At 56.3% G+C, this 27,857-nt stretch overlaps 1 protein-coding gene across 2 annotated transcripts; it reads left to right on the plus strand.

Annotated features, from left to right (window-relative positions):
• Window positions 1-1,003: 1,003 nt before the first annotated feature.
• MYH11 (myosin heavy chain 11) lies at window positions 1,004-26,940 on the plus strand. Of its 2 annotated transcripts, XM_015812001.1 has the most exons (40): window positions 1,004-1,348; window positions 3,293-3,449; window positions 6,602-6,629; window positions 8,773-8,875; window positions 9,455-9,475; window positions 11,066-11,158; window positions 11,479-11,542; window positions 11,669-11,767; window positions 11,971-12,114; window positions 12,472-12,567; window positions 12,679-12,797; window positions 12,909-13,061; window positions 13,147-13,320; window positions 13,863-14,036; window positions 14,177-14,291; window positions 14,530-14,723; window positions 15,125-15,246; window positions 15,796-15,865; window positions 16,214-16,374; window positions 16,633-16,741; window positions 16,946-17,077; window positions 17,469-17,675; window positions 18,154-18,291; window positions 18,645-18,940; window positions 19,273-19,485; window positions 19,645-19,789; window positions 19,877-20,083; window positions 20,251-20,355; window positions 20,440-20,592; window positions 20,980-21,228; window positions 21,521-21,733; window positions 21,814-22,026; window positions 22,220-22,381; window positions 22,587-22,715; window positions 22,876-22,964; window positions 23,142-23,265; window positions 23,360-23,568; window positions 24,075-24,183; window positions 24,344-24,516; window positions 26,347-26,940. In XM_015812001.1, exons 1-40 carry the CDS (start codon window positions 1,004-1,006, stop codon window positions 26,498-26,500), a joined length of 5,961 nt encoding a protein of 1,986 aa, XP_015667487.1. In that variant the 3' UTR covers window positions 26,501-26,940. The 2 variants fall into 2 exon arrangements, with proteins under 2 accessions (XP_015667487.1, XP_015667489.1); XM_015812003.1 differs by lacking the exon at window positions 9,455-9,475.
• Window positions 26,941-27,857: the final 917 nt, after the last annotated feature.

Raw genomic sequence — 27,857 nt, forward strand, 5'->3', positions numbered from 1 at the left:
GGAGCAGAAAGCCCCAAACATCTCTGCCTTCATCGTGTTGATGAATTCCTGTCTCCTGAGCTTAGCAGCCCATCGGCAATGCAGTCGACAATATTTATATTGTCTGCAAATGTTTAGATCCTGCCTTCCACTCTGCAGTGCAGGACCTCCAAGGCAGCTAGGAAATGCGATTCCAAACCCAGCAATAAAGAACAATATAACTCAAACGGATGTTTTCCTGGAGAAAAGTCTGAGTTGCCACCAGCAAACAGGCCAGGCTTGTCTGGGTGAGAAGCCGGCAGTGGGACTTCCTCCCGAGGCAGCAGATCTTTAACTCCAGATGCTGGGAGTTGGCAGAAGGAGATCTGTTTCCCCCTGTTTAGCCAGGAATTAATTAATTAATTAAAGTTTCTCTTGAAAAGATGAGATATTGATCATTACCTGATGCATATCCTGGACTTCATTGCTAAAAGGTGTCCCGAAGTTATTTTTCACCGCAGAAAGTGTGAACTTTAATATAGCTTGATGTAAGAGTTAAAACAAAATCCCAAAGGTAGTGATGCTTTTCTAAGTGATGGGTCTGCTTGGAAGGCCCCCTCCCCTAGCTGCCGGGAGGGTTGTCTCGTCCAATCAGCAGCAATTCTTGCAACCGGCCTGTTTATCAAAGCAGTATCCTGATCTCTCTGCCAGATGCCCCTCCCCTCCTCTTTTATCCCAGGGTTTGCTTAAAACCTGGCCCTGGGTGATGGCTGGCTGAGTCCTGCTTCCCTGAGGAGGGAGCAGCTTTAGACCAGGGCTACGTGTGGCCTTCTTTGGTGCCAGCATTGTGTTGGTGGCTTAATGTGATGCACAAACTGTAAGCTGTATCTTATTCTGCCAGCCGTGGTTCAAAAGGGTGACCAGTGAGCGCACAGCCTTCATTCCAATCCAGAGGGAGATATTGTGCCAACTCAGGGCTTCATGGGCAACAGAGTGGCACTCAGGTAACTGGTGTTCTCTCCCCCCAGGTGCCCTTTGAGCCAAAATGGCACAGAAGAGCCAACTAAGCGACGATGAGAAATTCCTCTTTGTGGACAAGAACCTCCTCAGCAGCACGGTGGCCCAGGCCGACTGGTCAGCCAAGAAGCTGGTCTGGGTCCCTTCGGAGAAGCACGGCTTTGAAGCCGCAAGCATCAAGGACGAGAAGGGGGATGAGGTGCTGCTGGAGCTGGCCGAGAATGGGAAGAAAGTGACCTTCAGCAAGGACGACATCCAGAAGATGAACCCACCCAAGTTCTCCAAGGTGGAGGACATGGCCGAGCTCACCTGCCTCAATGAAGCCTCCGTGCTGCACAACCTCCGGGAGAGATACTTCTCAGGCCTCATTTACGTGAGTCTCCCGGCCCGAGAAGGCGGGGATTTGGCCCTGGGCTGCTAGCTGCCGGTTGCCAGCCCAGCTGGAGAAGGGGAGGGGGGCTTTGGCTTGAGAGACGTTTATTTTGGTTGCTATAATGCGCAAGGAGGGGGAAAGGAAGAGGAAGACGGGTGGTTAAAGAGGGATGAAGACTAGAAAGCCAAACAGAAAAAGTCCCAAGCAAAACAACACACGCGTGCACACACAGACACACACACGCGAGATTTACCCTGCTGCTCTTTCCTTCTGACTGCTTGTCAGGGTGAGCTTGGAAGATCCAGTTCTACAAAGTTCTGCAGGAAGCCGCTTGGCAGGATCAGCCTCCCTTCTCTTTTTCCTAGGGGTTTCCTGGGAACTCGCCGCTCTCTTTTTTCTGTCCTTTTTCAGGGCTTTTTTTTTAGAGGGAAAGAGAAGCAGCTTCTTTTGCGCCGCCCCCCCCGTCCTGGCCAGATGCGATGGCCACTCTGGAGGTCAGCCATTTCCCAGACTAGATTTGCACCAAGGGGGGAGATGAGATAAGACAAGGCTGAGCCTTCTCTTGTTTAAGAATTCACCTGCACTGATTTCCACCCCCAGATGAAGCTTCACCTGGGTGCCCCCCCTTTCGAGGGGGATGGAGGTGTTGTGGCTGAAGGCAGGGGAGGGGGAGAGGGCGGAAGGGCTGTGTGAGATTGTGCAGGGAGGGAAAGGTTTATGCCCTTGTAAATCTGTGAGCCACAAACACATATCCACAAGTGGGACATCGTAAAAGCTCCTTCCCCACATTTATGGGCCTTTGGCAGGCCTTGCGAGGGAGGCTGTTTCTTCCCACTCATCATGACGATGGGTGAGGCTCCCGGGAGTTCCCTGGCAGAGTTTCGAAAGGCAGCCATGCGCGAGAGGCTGAACCCAGGGCTGGCTGTTGGCAGAGGCAGACCAGGGGAGCCAAGATGGCAAAGAGGAGAAAGTGCCCCCCAGCCCTCAAGGGCTTTTCCTCCACCCATGGCCCCAAGTAGGGAGGCTCTCTTTCCCATCTCTCTCGGGGCACCTCTGGCTGGCCAGACTCCCTGGGAAGCTTCCCATGACCTCCCCCAGGTGCCCAACAGGCACCCCAAGATCCAGCCAGCATTTCCCTGCTGGAAAGCCCGGGCTCAGCCCCCGCATTGCTGGAGCAGCCGGGATCCCGACTTCCCTGGGTCAGCTGAGCGCCACTCTGGGCACCGCTTGGTGTGAAACCTTTTGGACATTTCCTAATATGGCCAAGAAGAGGAGATATCAGGCCGCAGATTTCGCCTCCAAGCCTGGCTGGATTGGAAGGGCAGCCCGGATGCATCTTTGCCATTATGGACTCGGGAGCTTTAATAACAGATGGGAGGTTTTTTTGGGGGGGGGGGGAAGGAACAGGCAGCAGAAAACACCCTTATGGATGCTGCTTCGGTTGCCTTGGCCCCAGATCTTGAGCAGAGGCATCGGGGGAGAGGACGACTGACACACCCTTGAAAATGGGGTGTTAGTGTGTAAAGTGCCGGACAGATCCGGAAGCACCCCAGTTTCCCAGCCCTTCTCTTTCTGAACGTTCCCATCTAGAGGCATTCCCCTCCTTCTCCTATGAGGCCAGTGAATAGGAGGGATCCAAGGTGGGGGGGGGGGCTGCAGAGAAGGTGCCCAAGAGTTGAGCAGGATGGGGAAGGGTTTCTAGCTATGGCTATCAAGGCTGTGATGGAGCCTCCCTGTTCAGAAGCAGTCCATCCCTGGATGCCAGACCCTGGGAAGGAGGGCTCCCTTTGACATGTCTGCTTCCTTCCTCTGTCCCCCCCCCTCAAGTGCCAGGGTTCCCTCCAAAGAGCCGGCCTCCTCCCAAAGTTTCAGGCGCCAGAGATACGGTGGTCCCAGACGAGGAGGCCAAGGCTGACTGGTCGGGGGGGGGGGATTTCCTTGCAGACATACTCAGGGCTCTTCTGCGTGGTCGTCAACCCCTACAAGCAGCTGCCCATCTACTCGGAGAAGATTGTGGACATGTATAAGGGGAAGAAGCGCCACGAGATGCCGCCCCACATCTACGCCATTGCCGATACCGCCTACCGGAGCATGTTGCAGGGTAAGGCTGCATGCCCCTCTAATGGGCACTGGCCGACTGTTTCTGCCCCCTGGAGGCTCTGTCTGGCTGGTGGCCCTTCTTGGGTCCTCCATCACGGAGCAGGGGTGCCAGAGCATTCCTCGCGGGCCTTTGGCATCGGTGTTTGCCATCCTCCACCAGCTTGTGACTCAAAAAGGAAAAGCTCTCCTTCCACCCACCCGTGCCAGGGCACGTGGCCAGAGAGAAACCCAGAGCATAGTTTGGCAAATAGGGGCATGGAGAAGGAAGGGCAGGCAGGAAGGAAGAGGCTGCCACTCCGACACCAAGTTGGCAGCCAGGAGTCTGCCACGCCATCCTTCGCCAGGGAGATGGAATTTCTTCTCCTGGAACCTTTGCCCAAATCAAAGATTCTGCTACTGGCTCGAGTGGCACGCTTGTGCCAATGTTTGGACTTAGGCAGCGGGTTGCCTGGCATTGGACCCCTAAATCACCTCCCCCCTTTGCAAAAGGGCTTCTGGTTGGCTGGACAGGAGTTAGACATGTGCAGCTTTGTGGCGGAGGCTGCTGTGTGACGCAGAGAGGATGCGGACATCCCACAATGGCTTGTGGTTTCTGTTCTGCCAGTTGGTGAACCATTCCGAGACTGGAGCTGGAGGGCCCCCGTCCCTGGGCAGAAGCGATAGCTGGCATCAGTGGTTTCCCTTTCCGGGTGCTCCTTCTGACAAACGCAGCTCCCTGTTGGGCATGGTGGCTGGAGAGCATGTCGTCTCCGGCAGCCCAGATCATTCAGCAGCACCTTTGCTGGCTGATGTGAAGAGATGCGTGGAGTAACCTAGTATTTAGGTCCACTGAGATGAGGCTGGCAGGGTAGGGGGAGGAGAACAGCTTGGCTATGCAGGGAAAGCTTCTGTGGGAGAGGTTACGGGGGTCTTCTATCACCGAGTAATTCTAAAGTGTAAAAGAACCGAGGGGGTTTTGTTGAGACTCGCGACGTATGTGAGCTCAGGACATGTTTCTTTGTTCCGGAACTGCTCTCTTCAGATCTCTGGTGGGCTGTCGCGGGAGGTCCAAATGCTCCGAATTACTTTGTCCTTGCTTTGAGTCTAATGTCCGAAGGGTCTCCATCAATGCTTTTGCCCAAAGTCTGGCCTGTTTGTCTGGGGAGCATCCAGAGGGCTGTTTCTGCCAGGCCTCCCATTAGAGGAGGAGCATGGGGAAAGGCCTCTGCTCTTGGGGGGGGGGCATCTGCTGGGGCTCTGGGGCGGCTTCTGGTGTGGATGGGGAGCAAAGGAGACATCGGGAGGGTTCCTACCAGGCACCGCTGCCTTGTTGGGGCTTGTGAGAAACTGCTGCAGGTTAATCTTAGTCTGCTTACAGCACCGCCAGAGCCAAAGCGTCTTCCGTTGGAACTCCCTGCCTGAGCAAATGCCAAAAGGGCAGGGTAGCCAGCCTATAATTTAAGATAGTTTACAAGTCTATATTTGCTTTGCTCAAGCCGGTCCAGAAAGTGTCTTCCTGCTGATTTACTAGCAAATAATACTGTTCAGTTCCTGCCACATTTGACGGTTCTCCACTTATGGGCTTCCAGTTGCTGCTATAAATCAATTGCATTGATTAAATGTTTATCTTTGGAAATAACACGGGGGGGGGGGAGAGAAAGGAAGAAGCGTCTGGTACGGAGAGCTGGTTGTTCCTGGCAGCCCCTGGCAGGCTAAGAGAGGAAGCTTTTCCCTGACTCAGCCATGGGGCGGCTCCAGGAGCCGAGGCAAAGGAAGGTGGTCAGTGGCCCATCACAGCTACAGTGGCCTCTCCGGCTTCTCTGCAGAGCTCGTTCTGCAGCTCCCTCTCCTTGTCGCCCCCCCCCCTCGGCTCCTCTCCAGACCCACCTGGGGAGGGAGGAGCCCCTGGGGCCGCTAGCCGGGCACCCGAGCCAAGGAAGCTGCTGAGGCTCCTTCCCAGCTTCTCGCTCTCCCGTTCTCCTTTTATGGCCAAGCTGCTCTTTGCAGGAAACCCACAAGCCCAGCAGTGCCGACGCGGAACAAGCCCCTCTCTGGGATGGGAGCAGGGGCCCCCTTCTCCCAGGGGAAGACGTGCTGGTGGGGGTCTCAGTTCCACAGGCACAGGGTTCAGCCTCTCTTTGCAGGGGGCCCAGGAGGGAGGGAGGGAGCGCTAAAGTAGGAATCCCCAAATTCCAATTGCTTCCAGCCTACACAACCTTCAGCTAAGGGAAACGGAACCTCCACAAATAAAACTAAAAAGTATGTTTCTTGCAGTCACTGACCAGGGGTGTAAACAATGTCCTAAAATGCTTTGATTGACAGCCTGGAAATTAAAAATGGTGCCCTCAGCCTTTTCTGTGGCTTGCCATTGGGATGGATTTGGGGAAGGTTGGTGCAGCAAAAAATGTGAATTCCTCTAAGGGCTGCATGTAAAAAACTGGAATTGCCAAACTGCCCCCTTCCCCTGCACCAGCTGTGTGGTTCTTTCATGGTGCCAGATCAGTTGGAAGCCCTGGGCTTTCTGCTCCAATTTCACCTCTGGCTTTTTGGCTGTACCGTCCCCCATGGATGCTCCACTTAGGTGCATTGGCGCTCCAGGGAGGCGGCTAGGATGTAGACACACCCATGCCTTCCTGTCCAAGGGGCTGCTCTGCTCTGCTACCTTCCTCGGCCTTTGCCAGCTGCCTCCAATGCCGCCTTTACTCTGGCTTGGGAGGGGGCTCTGGCTTTTCCCCTGTGGATTTTGGAGACCCTGAAGCTCTGCCTGAAATGCACCTCAGTGGCCCCTTAGAGGACAGCTTGGGACTCTTTGTCGGGATCTCATCCACAAATAGAACTGTTTGAGTCTCCAATCCCATTTCCTCAATTCTTTCCCTGTGGACATAAAAGCAGGAGACTGCCCTCCCCCCAGTGTGGAAAATGGGATAAAAATAAATACAGCGGTGATGGGTCATGGGGACGAGGGGTGCCGGGCCTGGTCTGTCTGTGCCAGATGGGAAGAGTCTCCCTCTGCCTGGCACGTGGAGTGTCCCAGTTCGTCCCCAGCGCTCCCAATTTCGAAAAGGAGCGGGCGCCTGGTGGTGGACGGTGCCCTCCCTGGGCGAGACCAGGCTGGCCCTCTCCCCGCAAGGGCTCTGGGGGCCGGGATCTCACGGTTGTCTCTTCTGTCCACAGACCGGGAGGACCAGTCCATCCTCTGCACGTAAGTAGAGCCAGAAGAGTCGGCACGCTCCCTGGTCGGCTTCCAGTGCCCCTGCAGCTCCATTTCTCGTGGCCTTTTAAGGATTTCTAAGCACATCCTGGGCATCCTGCTGATGAGTTGGAGGGTGCCCAGCTGGCAGGGGGGATGGAGGGTGTGCAGGGCGGGGGCAGTTCTAAGTTGGGTAAAGACTGCTTTGGATCCCATCACAGCAGCCGCCCCACCCCCCCGCTGTGGAGAACCACTGGGCACCCTCCAGGTGGTGTCCTCATGGCAATGCCACCAGGCCAAGGCAACCTTCCCTCGCCCAGCCCAGCCCAGCCCAGCCCTGCTCTCCCATCCCGATCCCTTCTGCCCAGAGTGAAACACCTTGGGAGACGCAGCCCCTTTGCTTTCGGGAACATCTGCACTGAGCTTAGGTATAACAGCTGGCCTTGGAAGGGGCAGAGACCGTTTGGGCAGTTCTGATACAGCAGCTCCTGCCCGGGTGCAAAGAAAGCTCCCAGGAGACTGTGATGGCAGGGGGTGATGGGGGTTGTAGTCCAGCACATCCAGGAGAGGCATGCTTGGAAAGATGGTGGCTTGTTCCTGCCTTTGGGGAAAAGAAATGCAGGAGGAGGAGGAGGATGGACAGAAAGCAAAAAGTTCAAAGGATTTGGGTGGGGGTATGAAAGCCCAAAGGCCAGCTCTTCTTTTCCCAAAAGTGCCCGGGGGTGGGTTGGAATTTTGGGGAAAGATTTCTCCATCAGTGGCCTCCCACTGATGTGTTTGTTCTGGAGCTCTTCCCGGAACACTTAATTTTTTATCTATACAAATCAAGGCCCTCTTTGGGCTTCTGAGCAGGGAAGCATAGCCGGGGATCGGCCTCCTGCAGCCAAAGGGCTCCTTCGCAGACACTGGTCCAGCTCCACCCAGAGCCCAGGAAAAGCATCTGCCCTCTGGCCTTGGCAGGGAAGGGAAGCTCACGCCATCCTTTGAAGGGGTCAAAGGACTGAGAGCCCATCAACCCAGCCTCAGGACCCGCGTGCCGAGTGGCAAAGAGAAGGACTCCCTCTGGCAGCACAAGCTGATCTGCAACGCTTGCAGACAAAGCAAAGCTCCTCAAAACCTCCCCTCACTGCCGCCTGGGCATCTTGGGGGGGGATCGGAGGGGGTCATCTGGAAGAACAAGGAGTCCCACAGGAAGCCGCGCCAGGCCTTTTAAGGCTTCCCTCCACCCAGGCCTGGCCTGTCTCACCCCATCCATCACGGGGGAGAAAAGGCGCCTCCAAATTAGGAAGAAGAATCGGCAAGGCGGCTGGGCGTGGGTGGGAGGCTTCAGCTGCTTAGCCAACCCTCTCCTGGCGGTCCCTCCCCCCCTCCCCCCAGGAGCTCCTCTGGCCCTCAGGCCAAGCCAGCCTCTTCCTTGACCTTCCTCAATTGGAGACTTGATGTTTCCGTTGCCCTCATAACTTGCCAGCAAAAAGATCGCAAAGCATCCTCTTAAGACCGATGTGCCCCAGTTCCAGAATGGCCCCAGAGTGATGCCAGGGAAGGCAGAGAGGGAGAGGTGGCAGCCTCTTTGGCAGCCTCTCTGTTCCTGCCCAGAGTGCCAGGCATATGTGGGCAGCCAGAAGAGGGACGGGCTCCCCAGCTTCAGTCCTTCTGCCACCATTCTGGTCCGCATGGAGCATAATGAGGGGCTGGGAAGGGGCGTGCAGGGGGTCCTTCCCTCCTCGGGAGAGATTTCCGCTGGGCAGGGGCTGTGAGGCTGCCAACCATCCGGTGAGCTAAAAGTGCCCACCAGCCCCTCCAGGGAGGGGGGGGGGCTGAGCAAAGCTCCCCTAACAGGCAAGGAGGCAACATGTGTAGGGGGCACCGGAGTGGCCCGCAGCCCCCTGGGAGAGCTGAGCGGAAGGCCACCGAGAACCCAGGTCAGCGGCTGGCCTCCTTGGGAGAGCAGACGGCCCCCAGGGAGGTTCCCGAAGCGGCTGGGCGGCTGAAAGGAGCTGCGCTTCGGTTGCAGCCTAAGGGCCCCTGAAGCTCCCTTGCTCTCCCCTCCCTTCCGCAACCTTCGGGTGGGGTGGGGGCTGGCTCCGCAGGAGCGCCCACTGCTTTGTGAAGGGCAGGGGGCCTAATAGTCTTTTTCCTCCTTCTTCCCCCCCAGGGGAGAATCGGGCGCAGGCAAGACAGAAAACACCAAGAAAGTGATTCAGTATTTGGCCGTGGTCGCCTCCTCACATAAGGGTAAAAAAGACACCAGCATCACGGTGAGCAGCCCCTGACACCCCCTGTCAGACTAGGGGGCAGCAATGGGGGAGGGGGGGCTCCTTTCTCTGGGGACACGGTGGCACCTTTTCAGAGCAATTGTCAGCAACAGCAGGAAGAAGATGACAACTTGGGGGGGGGGAAGTATTTTTTTTCTGACTTGGTAGATAACACCACCGGCTTCCCCAACCTAACATCCTCTGGATGATTTGGACTCAACTCAGACCAAACTGGCTCAGCCACAGGCAGGCAGGAATGATGGGAGTTGTAGTCCATCACTTCTGGAGGCTGCCAGTGGGGCAAGGCATGTCGGATGGTGCCTGCTTAGCCAAAGACAGGCATCGAGGTGCCCATTGCCAGGCTCAGTGGACACATTCTGGGAGGGAGCACGGACTCTAGAGATGAAAGAAACCTTCCCCCCCCCCAGTGGGTCCTCTGTTCTTTGCGGAGGTGCCTTGCATAGCTGGAGACAGAGGTGCCCAGGGCAAATAGTGGTGGAAGCATTTTGTAAAAAGAAGCCGTTCCAGGAGGGGACGTGGCCAAGACTGACGCCTCTTTTATGCCATGTTGTTTGACTGCAGCAAGGGCCGAGTTTTGCTTACGTGAGTAACCTGGATTCAGCGTGTGTGTCAAGGCACAGCCTGTAGATCTGCATGGTGTTCTTGCACTCCCTCCCCAAAGAGGGTCTCGGGGGCCAGAGCGCCCCACGGCTGGTTGCCCGCCTGGATCCCGCCTGCGCATGCTGTTTCTTGGGAGCAAGCGAGTCCCTCCTCTGGCTGCTCCCAGGCAAACAGGATGGGGGCTCTCCACTCCAGGGTTCTTCCTGGAAGAGCATCCTCTGATTTGCACACCAGAATGCTTCGTTTTTTGGACCGGCCTGGGGGAGGGGGGGAAAGGGCAGCCTTAGTGGGCTGACCCAGGTGTGTGTGTGTTGGGGGGCTTATGGAAGCTGGTCTTACTCCCCAGATGATCACTGTGTGCCAGTAGAGTGATTGATCCGGTCTGTCTTCTTGGCTTGCCGTGTGCATCTTCCCCCTCGCCTGCCATCCTGCCCCTGGGGTGGGGAGGGGCGTTCCTGGGCCTTCTGCATGCTGTGTGAGCCTGCCTGCCTGCCTTTCTGCGAGGGAGAGGGTGGAGCCTCTGACAATTGTGGGGATACAGAGGGGGCTACTTGTGGGGGAGAAGCTGGGATGGGGAGCGTAACTAAGTGGGAGGATTCTGTCTTCTTTGGAAGCCAAGAAAGCTCTGTCCAATTTCAGGAACATTTTCCTGTCTAGAGTCTGGGGTATCAGGAAGGAAGAGCCCTTCATATAAAATGGAGCCTTCTCCCCCCTCCCCCCATTATGGAGCAGAGACCTTTGGAGGGCAAAGATACTGGCTCTCCAGCATCTTCTACAGCTGATGAAAAGGCCTTTCGTGACACTCAGCTGCTTCTTTGTCAAAATTCATCAGCTTCTATCTTTGCTTTGAGACAGGGGTGGGGAAGCCCCCTCCTCCTCCTCCTCCTCCCGGCTTCAACTTTGATGAGAGGCCAAGAAAAGAGGCCGCTCTTTAGCATGGCTTGGAGGTGTGACTTCATTGGTGTGTACCTGCCTGGGTGTTCCTTTTTCTGCATGCAAAAGTCACCTTATTTTTAAATATAAATCATGCATTGTCATAGCCGGTATTTAACCAAATTAATAGATGCCGTGTAATCTGCTTCAGGCTGCATTAGAAGGAAGGTTGTGTGCAACCGTTCCTTCAGCCCCCTTGCCTAATTTTTGTTGTCGTTTCCTTGCCAAATGAATGCTTTAGCAGCAATTGCAAAACAAAATACTCTGATTTGCTTTGGCCTAATAAATGTGCTGAAAAAAAGGCAGGGGTTATGGCTGATTGCCTCCGTGGTTGAAGACGATCCAGAATGCAGCAATCCGTTGTCTTGACCAGTTTTACGAAGAAGAAGAAAAAAAGGACCAGGTCCTACAAAGAGTGGAACCAGAGGCCAAAATGAGCCACAGGGAATCTCCGTGTAGGTAAAATGCATCTCGGTTGTGGGCGCAAGTGCAGATTGAGAACAACGTCCCTCTTGGTGCATTTTATCCACATGGAGCTGGTTTTTCTGGGGGCAACTTGAATTACACCCCATCCCTTTTCGATTCACACCTACCTCTGCCCGGCCATGGACTGATGGCCAAATCCTTGCATCATTTTAGGGCGAGTTGGAAAAGCAACTTCTCCAGGCCAACCCCATCCTAGAAGCTTTTGGGAATGCCAAAACTGTGAAGAACGATAACTCCTCCCGATTTGTAAGTTGACAAGTTCTTCAATGGGGAAGGGCAGGGAGGGGAAGGGTGGGGGATGGTTGGCTGAACCAAATAAGTACATGAAAACAGGCAGATGGAGAATAGGACTTCTTCTCCCAGGAAAGGAGAGGAGAGGAGAGGAGAGGAGAGGAAGATGGAGACAGAAGGAAGGAGGGCAGGAAGGGAAGGGAAAGAAAGGAAAGGGCTGTAAATAGAGAGGGAGACTATATGACCCTAACCCTCCCCATATGGACGTCAAAACCACTCCTCGGAAGCCCCCTGCACCCCACCCACTTAGCCATGCCGTCTCTTTTCTCCAACAGGGCAAATTCATCCGCATCAACTTTGACGTGACGGGGTACATTGTGGGAGCAAATATCGAAACCTGTATCCTTTCTCATGATCCCCCCTTTTTTGCTTCAGGCAATTGCCTTGTTTGACCTGACCCCAGTGGGTAAGCTGGTGAGTGTTTATTTTAAAAGATGGTTTTGCTTGCTGAACCTTCACGGACAGATTTGCTGGAAAAGTCTCGTGCTATTCGGCAGGCCCGAGAGGAAAGGACCTTCCACATCTTTTATTATTTACTTGCCGGGGCCAACGAGCAAATGAAGAGTAAGCCGCCTCCTCCAGGGAAGGGGCCTGAGAGGGAGGGGCGCTCAGAGCAGCTGCAGCTCCTGGGGGGGGGAAGCAGGTTCTCCCTTCCCAAAGGGGAGGGAGCGATGTGGCCAAGGGGCCCCGGGCGTTTGGACCCAGAGCCGAGGAGGGTCCTGGCTGGCTCTTGGGCTCACTGAGGTTTTGCTCTGTCTGCCTTGCAGAGGAACTTCTGCTGGAAGGGTTCAACAACTACACGTTCCTCTCCAACGGCTACGTGCCCATTCCTTCTCAGCAGGACAACGAAATGTTCGACGAGACCCTGGAAGCCATGGCTATCATGGGATTCACAGAAGAAGAGCAAATTGGTAAGAGAAGCAGATTTTGCTGGCACCTCTGGCTCTGGGTGTGGACATTTAGAATACAACTGGGGGATGGGGGGAGGCATCTTTTCATCTCAGATACGGTCTTTCCAAAAGAAAACATAGCAAATAAACCTCCCTTGGGTGAGGCTGGTGAGGGGGGTCCTCAAATGTGCATTTTCTGAACCTTGGCACATGGGGAGCCTGTGCAGGTGTGCTCTCGACCTGATCCTAACCCTCCCTGAGCTCAGTAAAGCCTCTGGTGGGATAGTTACGGGGAAGAAAGCCTCTGTAATCGAGAGGGAGAATCCACCCACCTCCCCAGAGACGTCCTTTGAATCTCTCTCCTTCCTAACCTCACAGCAATGCTGAAAGTCGTCTCAACGGTTCTACAGCTTGGCAATATTGTCTTCAAGAAGGAGAGAAACACCGATCAGGCATCCATGCCGGACAACACAGGTAGGTGCCAAGCAGCGGTGGAAGAGTTTTGCCACGTCGGGGTGAGCCTGGTCGGCCATGGATGGATGTGGTCATCAGGATGGTCTTCATGGTGACGTCTCTTGGTTCCAGCTGCCCAAAAGGTTTGCCACCTCACGGGCATCAACGTGACAGATTTCACCAGGTCCATCCTCACCCCACGGATCAAGGTCGGACGAGATGTCGTTCAGAAGGCACAGACCAAGGAGCAGGTGAGGAGGCCAGCTCAGCTCTCTGGCCTTGAGTCTTGGTGCTTTGCTGGTCTGGACCGCCGAGAGGCTCAGCCCGGCTGTCCTTGCCTCATGGGAGGTCTTTCTCCGTAGGCTGACTTTGCGATAGAGGCCTTGGCCAAAGCAACATACGAACGCCTCTTCCGCTGGATCCTGACCCGGGTGAACAAAGCCCTCGACAAAACCAAGAGGCAAGGCGCGTCCTTCTTGGGCATCCTGGACATTGCCGGCTTTGAAATTTTCGAGGTAGGGCGGGGGGCCGGCCCCAGGCTGCTTCCGGAGGAGCCCTTTCTGGCCGGGAGGCCTGATCTGCTCCCAACTGTCTTTCCAGATCAATTCTTTCGAGCAGCTTTGCATCAACTACACCAATGAGAAGCTCCAGCAGCTCTTCAACCACACCATGTTCATCCTGGAGCAGGAAGAATACCAGCGCGAAGGCATCGAATGGAATTTCATTGACTTTGGGCTGGACCTGCAGCCTTGCATCGAGCTGATTGAAAGACCGGTGAGGGGTCCGGGCTGCCTTGCTGGGGCCCTCGGATGCTGGGGAGCCAGGGGGGCCACCTGCCATCTCTCAGCTTCAAGAAAACGGGGAAGCGGGCAGGAAAAATGGAGCTTTTGGGCAGTGCTGAATTTTGGAGTTAGGGTTTCCTGACTGAGCAGGGGGTTGGACTAGAAGACCTCCAAGGTCCCATTCAACTCTGTTATTCTGTTATTTCCCAGGAGGCAGAGGGTAAGCAGAAAACCTCAGCTGAAATGCTGATAACCTTCCTTTTGAAAAGTTCAGATAGAAGGGGATAGAAGGGGTTGACTCTATTAATGTTGAAGTCAAACTCAGTCTTGTACTCCATTCCTCAGAGTAGCCCCAGGTCCACTCATGTCGGGCCTCTCCTCCTAAAGACAGTCCCGGTGAACAAAGCACCTCTGACCTCTCCCTCTGCCAAGGAGTTGGGCAAAGGCTGCTCCACCCTGATGCCCCAGAGCTTTAGAGGGGCTGCAGCCTCTCTCCCACCAGCAGCCTCAAGCCTCCCGCCCTCGCTCTTCCAGAATAACCCGCCTGGCGTCTTGGCCTTGCTGGATGAGGAATGCTGGTTCCCAAAGGCTACCGACACCTCCTTCGTGGAGAAGTTGTGCACCGAGCAAGGCAACCACACCAAGTTCCTGAGGCAGAAGCAGCTCAAGGACAAAACTGAGTTCTGCATCGTCCACTATGCCGGAAAGGTACCAAACAGCCGGAATTTCCCCTTACTGGTGGCCAGGAATGCTTTCTCTGCGGCTCCCGCTGCCTTCCCTTAGGGACGCCTAGCCTTTCTCTGCCTCAGCTGCTTGTGACCCCCGTGGCTCTTCTGTTTTCCATCCAGGTGTCCTACAACGCCAGCGCCTGGCTGACCAAAAACATGGACCCTCTCAACGACAATGTGACAGCCTTGCTAAATCAGTCCTCTGAGAAGTTTGTGGCAGATCTCTGGAAAGATGGTAGGGAATAAAATGTGTGCGCCGCATAATCTCGGCTGGGTGGGAATGAGGGGAGCTGGACCCAGGTGCCATGTAGGTACCAAGTGGGCAAGACTGGAGGTCCCTAAAGCTGCTCAGGGGCCTCCCTGGAACCGTGTGGGAGAAGCTCTGCTCGGTTGTTCACCCCGCTGGGCAAGGGCTGCTTGAGGCCGGGTGAAGAAGCCCCAGGACTGGCCTCACCGCCTCCCTTGCGTTGCAGTGGACCGCATTGTGGGCTTGGACCAGATGGCCAAGATGACCGAGAGCTCCCTGCCCAGCGCCTCCAAGACCAAGAAGGGCATGTTCCGGACGGTGGGGCAGCTGTACAAGGAGCAGCTGACGAAGCTCATGACCACCTTGAGGAACACCAACCCAAACTTTGTCCGCTGCATCATCCCGAACCATGAGAAAAGGGTCAGTGCCCCAGCGGGGTTTTCCACCCGACAGATGCTGGGGAGCCCTTCCCTACATATGTCAGATATCTCCCACCATACCCAGCCAGCCACGGGAGTTTGGGTTCAATGCATGTGCAGAAATAGTCTCGGAGATTGGGGGAGGCCAGCACAGGTCTACCCAATTTGCCTCCCTCCTTAAAGAGTCGTCAGACGTGGCCCTTGGGCTCCTTTGGGGGAGACAGCATTTCATTCCAGGCTCTGGAGCCTATTTGTGAAAGAAGATTTATCTGAGGATATTCTTGTGGGGGTGTTTTAGCCCACCTTATGACTCCAGGAAGCAAAGGGCCCCGTCGGCGTCTCCCCCCTCCTCTCCTCCTCTCCAGCATGGGGGAAGGTCACCCCCTTTTTCATTTCTTCCAGGCAGGGAAGCTGGACGCCCACCTGGTGCTGGAGCAGCTGAGGTGCAATGGCGTCCTGGAGGGGATCCGCATTTGCCGCCAGGGCTTCCCGAACAGGATCGTCTTCCAGGAATTCCGGCAGCGGTAAGGGGGGGCTTCTGTGAGAGTCAGGCTTGAGGCCCTGGAGCCCATCCAGACGTGCAGGAGCCGGGTGCCCAGAGTATGCCAAGGCCTGGGGAGATCAGCAGGGAAAGGAGAATTGGGCAGCACCCGGTGCTTTGGGTGAATGTCCCAGGAGAAAGCCGTCCTCCGTGGAGGGTCTGTGGGAAGAGCCCGCGGGGGGAGTCAAAGCACCAAGGAGCACTGAGACAAAGAGGATCCAGGCAGAACCAAGCTACCTGCTAAAATATGCGAGTGAGAGAGAAAGCCAGAAGGAGAGACGTCATCTCAGCTTCCCCCAAACAGCCAGGTCTTCGGAAGAGGCTTTTGGGGCCCTGGGAGCCCAGCCATTCGGATAACCCCATGAATTTGTCCCCCCTGATCAGTGGGATCAGGGCTGTGTAGGAGAAGGTCCTGTGGTTTGGGGAGGGGGGATATTTCCAAGTGTTTCTCCAAGACAGGAGCAGGGGGAACATGACAAGAGTGCAAGCTTAAGGTTGAAGTGAACAGAGTGATGGTGCTTTTTTCCCACAGGTATGAAATCCTGGCTCCCAACGCCATCCCAAAGGGCTTCATGGATGGGAAGCAGGCCTGCATCCTGATGGTGAGCGGTTTTCCTCCAGGCTCGCTTCTCTTTGCCTCCTTGTAGCTTTGATCTGCTGTTTTAAGCACAGTTTGGAATTCACTGAGAGCTGCATGAATTGATTGCATAAGTTCAAAAGTGCATTGGGAAAAATATATACTTTAAGTTCCTTCCTTCCTTCCTTCCTTCCTTCCTTCCTTCCTTCCTTCCTTCCTTCCTTCCTCCCCTTCTTCCCAATGAAGCTTTTGTGCCTTGAGTAATAGCTTCCTCCATCTGTTGGACTTCTACTGATCAAGCAGTGCCTGCCCTGCTGGGAAGAAAGTGGGAGAGCCCACCTCCTGCATATTGCATCTCCCCCCCCCCCAATAGATCAGAGCCCTGGAACTGGATCCCAACCTGTATAGGATTGGCCAGAGCAAGATCTTCTTCCGGACTGGTGTCCTGGCTCACCTGGAGGAGGAGCGAGACCTCAGGATCACGGACATCATCATCGCCTTCCAGGCCCAGTGCCGGGGCTACCTGGCCAGAAAGTAAGCCTTTCCCGAGGAGGGGCCTGCATGTCCAGCGGTGCTTCCAGGTTTCACTGCCGGGAGGCTCCTCACCGGGACCCAAAGGGGTGAGAGAGGAAGCCGCTGTGGGAGATACCCTGATGAAGGGACAGGTTGGCCCCTTGCCTGTCAATGTCCAGAGGGGTCTGATACCCTCGTTGCAGCCCCTCAGCCTTGCAGGCCCCCCCCCCCGACTTCTATGGGTGCAAAGGCCCCAGGTTTCCTGCTTCACTTCTGCAGGGCTTTTGCCAAGAGGCAGCAGCAGCTGACCGCCATGAAGGTCATCCAGAGGAACTGCGCTGCTTACCTGAAGCTGAGAAACTGGCAGTGGTGGAGACTCTTCACCAAAGTAAGTGGCCAGTCCTTGGGGAGACACCCCCCCCCCCTGGCCCCTGGAAGCGAGACTGGGTGAGGTGGTGGGCTGCATTCCTCTCCGCTCTGCGGTCCTGGCAGGCTGAGCTCCGAAAATGCCAGGCCTGCTTCTGCTGGGCCAGGCGGGCTGAGCCCCAGAGTGGTTGGGAATAAGCCCCTTCCTTAAATTCTTGCTTCGCAGGTGAAGCCGCTGCTGCAGGTCACCCGGCAAGAGGAAGAGATGCAGGCCAAGGATGAGGAACTGAAGATGGTGAAGGAGCGGCAGATCAAGGCCCAGAGCGAGCTGAAGGAACTGGAGCAGAAGCACAGACAGGTGGGCCCACCTGCTCCTCCTGGGCCCCCGCAGGCTGGGCCAAGCTAATGGGGCTCTGGGGCTGGCACCCAGCACACCTGGGGGTGCAGGTGGAGGACGGACGGCTGCTCTTGAGCCATTTTGCCCCATGGAGGGGTTTGTTCAGGGTGCCCAGCCCACCCTGGGATGCCCAGAGAAGGAGCCATGGGCCAACTGGCCCTGTTGCCTTCTCAACCTGCTGCAGATGTTAGAAACATCTGCAAGCCCAAAGGTGGGACATTGGGGCTCCGGTGGGAGGTGCAGGCGTGGCTTTCTCAGCCCACTGGAGTCCACCTGGGGCAGTGGGCCAAGCCTTCAGTGCCCCAGGCAGGGCGTCCCCCTGGCTGAACATCCTCCTCTCCCTCTGGGACAGCTGAGCGAAGAGAAGGGCCTGCTCCAGGAGCAGCTGCAGGCCGAGACGGAGCTCTACGCCGAGGCCGAGGAGATGCGGATCCGCCTGGCTGCCAAGAGGCAGGAGCTGGAGGAGATCCTGCACGAGATGGAGGCCCGGATCGAGGAGGAGGAGGAGCGCGGGCAGCAGCTACAGACCGAGAAGAAGAAGCTGCAGCAGCACATGCTGGTACCTGGGCAGGGTGGGCAGCCAGAGGGCAGCCCCACGTCAGGCCCGCGAAGCCGGAGAGCTTTGCCTTCGGCCTCACCCGCTGCCTCTTTCAGCTCTGCTTAAGAGGAAAATGGCTCTCCCGGAGGCAGGAGCTGCGTCCCTCAAGCCCTGTCAGAGGGCCAAGCTGGTGGGCTGGCAAGGGAGCCAGGGAAAAACCCCTGTAATGAATGCTGGCACATTCTCATGTCGGATTCACCTCTGTGAGGACTAGTGGCTTGTAGGGAGTGAAGGAGCCTTGACTGTCTGCCCTGCCACCAGCATTTAAGGCCGAGTCGGGGGGCCCAGAGAAGCTCAGCCTGGGAGCTTTTAGGGGTGCCCAAACAGCGAGCACTTCCCAAGGAAGAAGCCGACGGTGGCTTTAGGCCCAGGAGCGGTTAGCAGCCGTTTGTCCCACCCTGCTCACGTCTCCCTCTCCCCATCCTTGTGACCCCCACAGGACTTGGAGGACCAGCTGGAGGAGGAGGAGGCTGCGAGGCAGAAGCTGCAGCTAGAGAAGGTCACTGCGGAAGGGAAGATCAAGAAGATGGAGGACGACATCTTGGTCATGGAAGACCACAACAACAAGCTCTGCAAGGTCGGTGGCAGCTCTCACACATCCCCTTGGCCTCCAAGGCCAGGGAAGCCGGGGACTGGCCCTTCCCAGCCCACCTCCCAGTGCAGGCGAGCCCAGGGAGCGGCTAGGGGAGGGGCAGCCAGTCCTGCGGTTGCTCCCAGAGTCAGCATTCCCAGGGGGCTATTTTGCCTCTGACGGGTTGGCTGTCCCGCCTTGTCAGGACGTGTCCAGAAGACAGGCGCGGCTTCGGTCTTGAGCTGGGTGCCCCTTCACCAGCTGACCATGCCCTGTGGGCACCCCTGCCCGAGGGCCACTGCCTCCTGCTCCAGGCTCCAGGGCAGCCGGTGCGATGGCCCCTTTCCTCCACCCCCCAGGAAAGAAAACTCCTGGAGGAAAGAGTCAGCGATTTGACGACAAACCTGGCGGAGGAGGAGGAAAAGGCCAAGAATCTGAGCAAGCTGAAGAACAAGCACGAGTCCATGATTTCCGAGCTGGAAGTCCGTCTGAAGAAGGAGGAGAAATGCCGGCAAGAACTGGAGAAAATGAAGAGGAAGCTGGAGGGAGACTCCAGTGACCTCCACGAGCAGATTGCTGACCTCCAGGCCCAGATTGCTGAGCTGAAGATGCAGCTGGCCAAGAAGGAGGAGGAGCTGCAGGCCGCCTTGGCCAGGTGGGGAGCTCTCCACCCGGCTGGCTCCCCAGGTGGCCAAGAGCCTCGGGATGGGGAAGGGGCCAGGTGGGCCTCCACAGGGCGGAAGTGCAGAGGACAGCTGTTGGCCGCTCCTGTTCGAGGGAAGGGCTGTTGCATTCCAGAGGGATGTCCATCTGACCTGCACTGGCCAGCTAGAAGGTCTCTTTCCCACCAGGGACCTCCTTTCTCATCTCTTCTCCGCTCCTTCTGCACATGGGAATCCCTCAATGCCCTCCAGACAAGACCAGCATTTCCGCAGTCAATCCAGTTGGCCTTACGCGTTTAACCTCCTTTCTGTTTCCCTCATTCAGGCTGGAAGATGAAATGAGCCAGAAGAACAATGCGCTGAAAAAGATCCGGGAGTTGGAAGCTCACATCTCGGACCTGCAGGAGGACCTGGACTCCGAACGGGCTGCGCGTCACAAAGCTGAGAAGCAGAAGCGGGACCTGGGGGAGGAGCTGGAGGCGCTCAAGACGGAGCTGGAGGACACTTTGGACAGCACCGCCACCCAGCAGGAGCTCAGGTGGGGCCAGGGGTCCACCTGGGGGAGGGGATGGCACAATCCAGGGTGACCTGCAAGGAAGCAGGCCTCCAATGGGAAGGCGGGAATGCTCAGTGAAGGGCAGAGGAAGGAGGTGCCTCCGCTGCACCCCGCTTCATGGTCCTTTGTGTTGGGGCTCAGAGCGAAGAGGGAGCAGGAGGTGACGGTCCTGAAGCGAGCGCTGGAGGAGGAGACACGAGCCCACGAGGCCCAGGTGCAGGAGATGCGCCAGAAGCAAGCCCAGGCCGTGGAAGAGCTGGCCGAGCAGCTGGAGCAGTTCAAGCGGGTAACCCCAGATGGGCGGAAGGGGAAGAGGTGCCCTGCCCTTGCCAGCCCGTCCTCCTGCCCGGCTGAGCGTCCTTGATGCTTTCAGGCCAAGGCTAATCTGGACAAAACCAAGCAGACGCTGGAGAAGGGAAATGCAGACCTGAGCAACGAGATCCGGTCGCTCAGTCAGGCCAAGCAGGAGGTGGAGTACAAGAAGAAGAAGCTGGAGGTGCAGCTGCAGGAGCTGCAGTCCAAGTTTGCCGATGGGGAGCGAGTCCGGACGGAGCTCAACGAGAAAGTCCATAAACTGCAGGTAACTCAGATCCGTCTGTGCTGTTCTTTTTTGCTTTGGGGGGCTATTTTACCTTATTCCTAGCTTCTTCTTCTTTTGAGTTGCTATTTTCTAGAAACACAGGATATCGATGCTGGAAATTAGACACAAGGTAGATCAATGCTCCCGATGCTGTTTCCCTTTTCTAGGCAGAGGTTGAAAACGTGACGGTTCTGCTGAACGAAGCCGAGGGCAAGAGCATCAAGCTGACCAAGGATGTGGTGACTCTGAGCTCCCAGCTGCAAGACACGCAAGTAGGTGTTTTGTGGGCTCCAGTTTGGAGACAGCTGAGGTGGGTCTTTGGGAAGGAGTTCACCAAGAGCTGTTCTACTCTCCAGGAGCTGCTGCAGGAGGAAACCCGGCAGAAGCTCAACCTGTCCACCAAGCTTCGGCAAATGGAGGACGAGAAGAACGGCCTGCAGGAACAGCTGGAGGAAGAGGTGGAAGCAAAGCAGAATCTGGAGAGGCAGATTTCAACATTAAACGTGCAGGTATGAACAGTTGTGACTGTGTGTGTTTATGCCTTGCCCAACTCTTGTAAGGTTGGTTGAGTTTTATTGCTGTTTAGACCCACAGCAAGTAGTCATTGAACCCAACTCTACATCAAGCAACGTTACATACTCAAGAGTGATGGGTTGAGTCTTCCTTGGGTCATGCCATCTGGGTGTCCACTTGGGCATTCAAAAGCCCATTAGTGTCCCAAGGGGTCGTTCCATGGCATTTTGTTGTGATGGCCCAAGAGAAGATGCAAAATGGTGGTGGTACCCAATCTGCTCAGGAATGACAGACCCTCCCCTGCCGGCCTTTAAAGATGGGGGCTGCTCTGTTGAGCAGACTCAAGCAGCCCTCCTGCCTCTGTCCCTGAATCCCGCCTGCAGCTCTCGGACTCTAAGAGGAAGATGCAAGAGTATCTTGGCACCATTGAAGCCATGGAGGAAAGCAAGAAGAGGCTCCAGAAGGACGTAGAGGGCCTCACCCAGCAGTTTGAGGAAAAAGCTGCCTTATACGACAAACTGGAAAAAACCAAGAACCGGCTTCAGCAGGAGCTGGATGACCTCGTGGTTGACCTGGATAACCAACGTCAGATGGTTTCTAACTTGGAGAAGAAGCAGAAGAAATTTGACCAGGTGAGAATTGAACTCTTTGATCTAATATCTACGATCAAGCTACGTTCTACTGCACCTGGAAATTCCATTGATGCAATAGTTAACGTATATTTTACTACATTAATACATGAATAATTAAATGTTTTAGTAAATTAATTCAGTATATCCATAAAAGTAGTTTTAGAAATGTTAATATTTTGCCCAGTCACCTGAATTTTGTAGGCAGGTGAAGAAAAGCAGATGGGGACGGCTCACTGAGCTTGGCCCTATGGCTCCATTCAAGTGACCCCTAACGCCTTCTCTGTCTTCGTAGATGCTTGCTGAGGAGAAGAACATCTCTTCCAAATATGCTGAGGAACGAGACCGAGCAGAGGCTGAAGCCAGAGAAAAGGAGACCAAAGCACTTTCATTGGCCCGGGCTCTGGAGGAGGCCCTGGAAGCCAAGGAGGAGCTGGAGAGGACCAACAAATTGCTGAGAGCAGAGATGGAAGACCTCGTGAGCTCCAAGGATGATGTTGGCAAGAACGTAAGTTCCTCCTCCTCCTCCTCCTCCTCCTCCTCCTCCTCCTCCTCCTCCTCCTCTCTCACACTCTTTTCTCTGGGAAGGTCCATGACCTGGAGAAGTCCAAACGGGCCCTGGAGCAGCAGATGGAAGAAATGAAGACTCAGCTGGAGGAGCTGGAAGATGAGCTGCAGGCCACCGAGGATGCCAAGCTGAGGCTGGAGGTCAACATGCAAGCGCTGAAGGGGCAGTTCGAGAGGGACTTGCAAGCCCGGGATGAGCAGAACGAAGAGAAGCGCCGGCAGTTGCAGAAGCAGGTACAGGAGCCCCCGTTTCTCATTGTGAGCATCCATCCCATGCCAGGCAGAAGGAAAGGGAGCCCTTCCTGAAGGGGCATTCTCCATTGAGAGCTGTCAGAGCTAGAAGGGTGAGCGCTGGTGGGTTTCGGTGCAGCTGCAAACTCCGTGCTGTGTTGCGTCACCCCCCTGGTCTCTCCCCCCTCTTCACCAGCTCCATGAGCTGGAGGTAGAACTGGAAGACGAGCGCAAGCAGCGGGGCCTGGCAGCGGCTGCCAAGAAGAAGCTGGAGGTGGACCTCAAAGACCTGGAAGGGCAGTTGGACTCTGCCAACAAGGGCCGTGAGGAAGCCATCAAGCAGCTGCGGAAACTGCAGGTTGGGAGGACCGCTCAGCCCCTCTGGAGCAGCCCCCTCTTCCCTGGGGGTGGCTCCAGGTGCATTTGGGGGACAGCCCCCGTGCTGCCCCACGGGTCCCGGAAGATGGGACTGTCTGCGGAAGGAGGGGGTTACTCGGGCAATACATGAGCCTCGAGTCAGGGAGGGGGCAGGAGGAAGGCCTGACCCTCTGACCTACCCCCAGGCCCAGATGAAGGACTTCCAGCGGGAGCTGGATGATGCCCGGGCTGCCCGGGAAGAGGTCTTTGCCACAGCCCGGGAGAACGAGAAGAAGGCGAAGAACCTGGAGGCAGAGCTGATGCAGCTGCAAGAGGTGAGCTGGTGGGAGGCTGGAAAGGCCGGGAGCACCATGGATACCCACTGCCCAGGATGTTTGTGTGTGTAATGACAGCCCCCCGGTTCTGAAAGTGGGGTCCCGGGCCTGGGGAGTCCCAGCTGTAGAGAGGGTGTTCAGGGAGCCTCTTCCTTGGCAGGACTTGGCTGCCGCAGAGCGGGCTCGGAAGCAGGCAGATCAGGAGAAGGAGGACCTGGCGGAGGAGCTGGCCAGCTCTGTCTCAGGGAGGTAAGGGGCCCAATGCCCCCAGGGGGCCAAAATGGGTGGCCTGGCAGCGGGCCCCCCCGGTCGGGGCTGGAGAGCCACTCGGATAAGCTGCCCAGCAGTGGACATGGGACCGGGAGGGGGTGGCAGGCGGTGAATCTCAGCTGGTGACCCCTTGCAATGTCCCCAACTGCCCCCCAGGACCAGCCTGCAGGACGAGAAGCGCCGCTTGGAGGCCCGAATCTCCCAGATGGAGGAGGAGCTGGAGGAGGAGCAGGGCAACATGGAGGCCATGAGCGACCGCTTCCGCAAGGCGGTGCAGCAGGTAAGCCCCCGCCCTGGGAGGGGCTGGAGAGGCACGGCCAGGGCGTGACTTGCTCCGTCCAGCCGCTCTGCAAATCTCCCCTTCCCTTCTTCAGTCGGAGCAGCTGAGCAACGAGCTGGCCACGGAGCGTGCCACGGCACAGAAGAACGAGAGCGCCCGCCAGCAGCTGGAGCGGCAGAACAAGGAGCTGAGGTCCAAGCTGCAGGAGATGGAGGGGGCCGTCAAGTCCAAGTTCAAGGCCACCATCTCGGCCCTGGAGGCCAAAATCAGCCAGCTGGACGAGCAACTGGAGCAGGAGTCCAGGTACCCAAGGGGGAAGCATGGGGGGGGGAGGGTTGCCCAGAGCAGGACTGCGTCGTGTGGGGTGTCTGCAGTCTGGGAGTCCAGGTGTGCATCCAGCTGTTTGGCACCAAGCCCCAGGCCTGATCTTGGGAACCCTCCCAGGGGAATCTTGAGATGCCACCACCAAACCATTCAGGCAGACCTGAAAAATGCCTTTTTTTAAAGCTTTTAACTTTCCTCAACATCTTTTAAACATTATATTCAGTTCTAGGTAAATAAAACACCTTTTTGTGGAAATACAAGCAGTCTATTTTTAAAAAATAAGACCAAAACTCAGAAATATTTTTAAAAACAAGTCAATTTTCTTTCCCTCGCCCTGGATGCAACTCACAAGGCAGAGTCTCCTTCCCCGAAAGAAACATGCCAGCAGACTGTCCTGCCTTCGTACTGGGCTGGGCTATTGCTTTCAAGCCCTGGAAAGCTTCATGTGGACTAGCCCCTTTGAGCGCCTTTCTGCCTTCCTATAGAGAAAAGCAGACGGCAGCCAAGGCCCTGCGCCAGAAGGACAAGAAGCTGAAAGAGACTCTGCTGCAAGCGGAGGATGAGAGGAAGCAGGCCGAGCAGTACAAGGACCAGGTGGGTGCCCGGTGGTAGGCATTCATGGGCAGGTGGGCAGGCGAGGGAGTGGGGAATGCTGTGGCAGAACCTTCACTCCCATCGTCCCCTGCTGGAAACACCGGGGCCGCTTTAGGCCCTCTGGGGCTGGCTCTGAAGCCCCTACCGGCCTCTCCCCCAGGCAGACAAGGCCAGTGCCCGGGTGAAGCAGCTGAAGCGGCAGCTGGAGGAGGCGGAGGAGGAGGCCCAGCGCATCAATGCCAGCCGCAGGAAGCTGCAGCGGGAGCTGGACGAGGCCACGGAGAGCAACGAGAGCCTGGGGCGGGAGATGGTGGCCCTGAAGAGCAAGCTCAGGTGAGGCCCTGCGCCTCCCGCCTGGCTGGCGTCCCGCAGGCACTGCCCACTCCTTCCCAGTGGCCTTCGCCCATTTCCACCCGTGGTCCGAGCCAAGGGCTGGGCCGGCACCCTTTGCCTCCTCACTCGGAGGGTGCAGGCAGCCGAGGTGATTGGGCAGGACTGCGCAGGGCCCAAGAATAGGATGACGGCGCCTTCTCCGGGGCCCCGGTCCCCCCAACCAGGCCCTCCTCGGCCTGCCAGGTGCTGCAGGCCGGGGCTGATGTGGTGGACGCTTCTCTCTTTCAGAGGGAACCCAGAAGCTCCGCAGTGACTCGGCAGGTACCAGGCCTTCACCTTTGCAGCCTGCTTGTGATTGCCAAACGCCAACCTGCCTTTGGGTCCCTCAGAAATCCAAGCGAGCCTCCTGCAAACTCTGAAGGCTTGGCTATCTCGTGGGTAGCGGCTTCTTCCCAGAGACAAATACGACAGAGTTTGCCCTGCATGCCCCTTGCTCCTGACCCAGGCTCCTGGCACCTCTGTTCTAGTCACTCCCCCCACAACTGAGCTTCGGCAACACACCCCTCCTCCCCCCCCTTTTAAAATCAAATCATTGTCCATGACTTGCACAAGCACCATTTCACAGAGCTCTGCAGCGCATACAAGGAGCCGGCTCATGAGCACGACCCTTTAAGCCAGGGGTCTCCAGACTCAGCAACTTTAAGACTCGCGGACTTCAACTTCCAGAATTCCCCAGACCCCGAGTCTTAAAGTTGCCAAGTTTGGAGACCGCTGCTTTAAGCAGCCACAGTTTCTTCCTTCTGGTGCATGTAGCCACTTTGGGGGGAAACCCAGCTGCTTTCATGAGCAACTGAGCAGTGCTGAGGCCCAAAGCATTTGCCCCAGTTGCTTCTGAAGCAAGAGCACCCCGATATGTGGGGCAGCTGCCCCATCACACAGCCAGGCAAGCCGCCACCAGGAGCAGGCCGCGTCCCCTTGCTACCTTCTTTGTGGTGCAAAATCAGATGCCTCGGCTGGCTCCCTTGCGGCCGCACAGTGGGCAGCTGTGCTCCAAAGACCCATCTTGGGATGGGAATTCATGCATCACCCCCAACTCGTAAAAACCTCTCTGGATCGGCTGAGCCACTTTCCTTCCGTAAGAGGTGTGGATTCTCCTTGCAGCACTGGGCTTTGCTGCTGCCACTGAAGGTGTGGCTGTGGCTGTGGGTGTGTGCATGCACGCACTCACAAAGCCAAACTCCTGCTGCTGCATTTCACCCCTTTTCCACTGGCCTTTTCTGTCCCTGCACAGGAGCTGAGTGGTCAGAGCTGCCCCTCTGCCACCCTCCTTCACACTGTTCTGTTCCATGCACCACAGAAAAGGCGCACCAGGTGCCGGGAAAAGGCTGCCACTGACTCAGTTCCTGACGGACGTGGATCTCTGATGCAGGGAGAACATTTGGCCCCTTTTTTCAGTTTAGGGAAAAGGCTAATTGAATTTGGGGGGAGGGGATGAAGGGAGAGGGCTAGAAAGCAGCCAGCAGGAAGTTTCAGCTGGTTGAAAGGAAGTCGGGCAATGCCCTATTAGCTCACAGAACTCTGGGGATGGCACAGAGGGCAGGAAGGAATTTCGGGAGAAAAGACCGTCTGCCAGCAGCTCTTGGGCAGACTGGCACCTTCGAGGCCTACTCAGACATTCAGAAAGGATCTCTCTCCTCTGTGTAAAGATGGCGCAGGTTGGCACCTTCTGCCCTTAAGCCTCCACCGATTCCTGAGAAGTGGCACCTGAGCGCCCTCCTTTCGCCAAAGGATTATCCACTCTTTCTCACCAATCCTTTTCCCCCACTGCAGGCGCGGGAACGAGCCGGTGTCCTTCGCCCCCTCGCGCCGGTCAGGCGGTGGTGGCAGCGGGGGCAGGCGGTCAGTCGAAAATGCCACCGAAGGCTCCGAGGAAGAGGGAGACCCCCGGGATGCAAATTTCAATGGAACCAAGTCCAGCGACTAACTAGCCCCCCCCTCGCCACGCCTGCTTGTTTGACTGCTGCACCAGGAAAGGGGGGGCATTAGTAGCCCTGTAGGCCGCTTCACCTGTCCCAAAGCCACGTCTGCCCTGACCACAGCTGCCTTTACTCCCCCGTAGACACCCTTAGCCACGGTGGCCTTAGTCGCACAACTGCCTTTCAGCGAGGGAGATGCCCGCCTGGGTGACCAGACCAGGGCCGCCCTCCCCAGAAGCGCTCCGTACCCCTGGGAGAGAAAGCCCACTTGCCTTGCCCCTCCCCCAAATTCTTGTGCTTCCCCGTTGCTTCCCAGCGGTTCTAGACTTCCAGAAGACACCCCAAAATTTGCCAAAACCCAAGTGCCTTTCTGAATCACTGCTTTTTTGGGGGGGAGGGGAGGGAACAAATGAGAAAACGACTCTTACTACTTGGGATGACCTTTGTGCTTAACATACACACACAAATTAATAAAGGTTGTTAAAAAATCAGAATAACCCGAGTGCAAAGTGTGCCGCAAAGCACCCCAGGGACAACTCACAAGCACGTGTCTCTTCAGGCAAAGGACTAGAAACTTACTGCCTTTTGAAACTTATGTTAGAGGAAACCTGCTTTTTCTGTCAAGATTGCAAGGTATTTCCTTGCTGCCAACTCTCTCGTTTTGGTTCTAGCCAAGAAAAATCAAACTGGGGTCAGAAGTACAGCAGTTTTGGATGACAAACTAGTTTAATAATCCAGCAACCCTACATCCCTTTCCCGGTGCGTAAAAGGAAACCCTCCCCCCCCCCCCAGAGAAACTTCCAAGTTGGAATAGGAGCCTCAACACTAATGCTCCTCTGATGAACTTTTTATAAGCTGCCTTAATTAAAAGGCACCCGTTTAAACAGGGAAATGGACAGGATAAGGCACCAGGACAGAATCTTCTAAGAGCAGACTTCTAATTCTCCAGATGGGTTGGACTACAACTCCCATTGCCCCAAGGCCTTGTTGGCTGAGGAGGAGAGGAGTTTTTGTCCCAAACTTCTTGAGTAGACCAGCTTGTGCTTTTTCCTATTTAGCAAATTTATATGCCGGACCCTGTTAACTCTCTGTACTCTCAGCAGCAGACACACCGTCTGATGACACACAGCTGGTGTTGCTCAGCTTCCGAAGACCCAAACCGCTTTTTCCAGCAAGGGACCCCCGGGGGGGGGGTGTCAAAGAAAGTCCACTGGGAGGAATTTTTAGGGCTTCAGAGGCGCTGTGGGAGAGGCTCCTTCTTGGCCGGGGCAGCTGCAGCTTAGAAGACCAAAAGAGAGGCTTGTGGTGTCCAGAAATGCTGGCGCTGAGAGTCCCCGGAGGCTTCACAACAGGACTTCTCCTGCC

Source organism: Protobothrops mucrosquamatus, unplaced genomic scaffold, assembly GCF_001527695.2.
Source record: "Protobothrops mucrosquamatus isolate PMUCROS unplaced genomic scaffold, P.Mucros_1.0 scaffold60, whole genome shotgun sequence".
In the NCBI taxonomy this organism is placed as follows: Eukaryota; Metazoa; Chordata; class Lepidosauria; order Squamata; family Viperidae; genus Protobothrops; species Protobothrops mucrosquamatus.

What these genes read in the sequence shown, in the direction of transcription:
- MYH11 (XM_015812001.1), top strand. Translation starts at nt 1,004, where the DNA reads ATGGCACAGAAGAGCCAACTAAGCGACGATGAGAAATTCCTCTTTGTG. An exon ending in TCCCGAACCATGAGAAAAGG is followed by an intron (nt 14,724 to 15,124) that starts GTCAGTGCCCCA and finishes CATTTCTTCCAG; the next exon opens with GCAGGGAAGCTGGACGCCCA. An exon ending in GCCGGCAGTTGCAGAAGCAG is followed by an intron (nt 22,027 to 22,219) that starts GTACAGGAGCCC and finishes CCTCTTCACCAG; the next exon opens with CTCCATGAGCTGGAGGTAGA.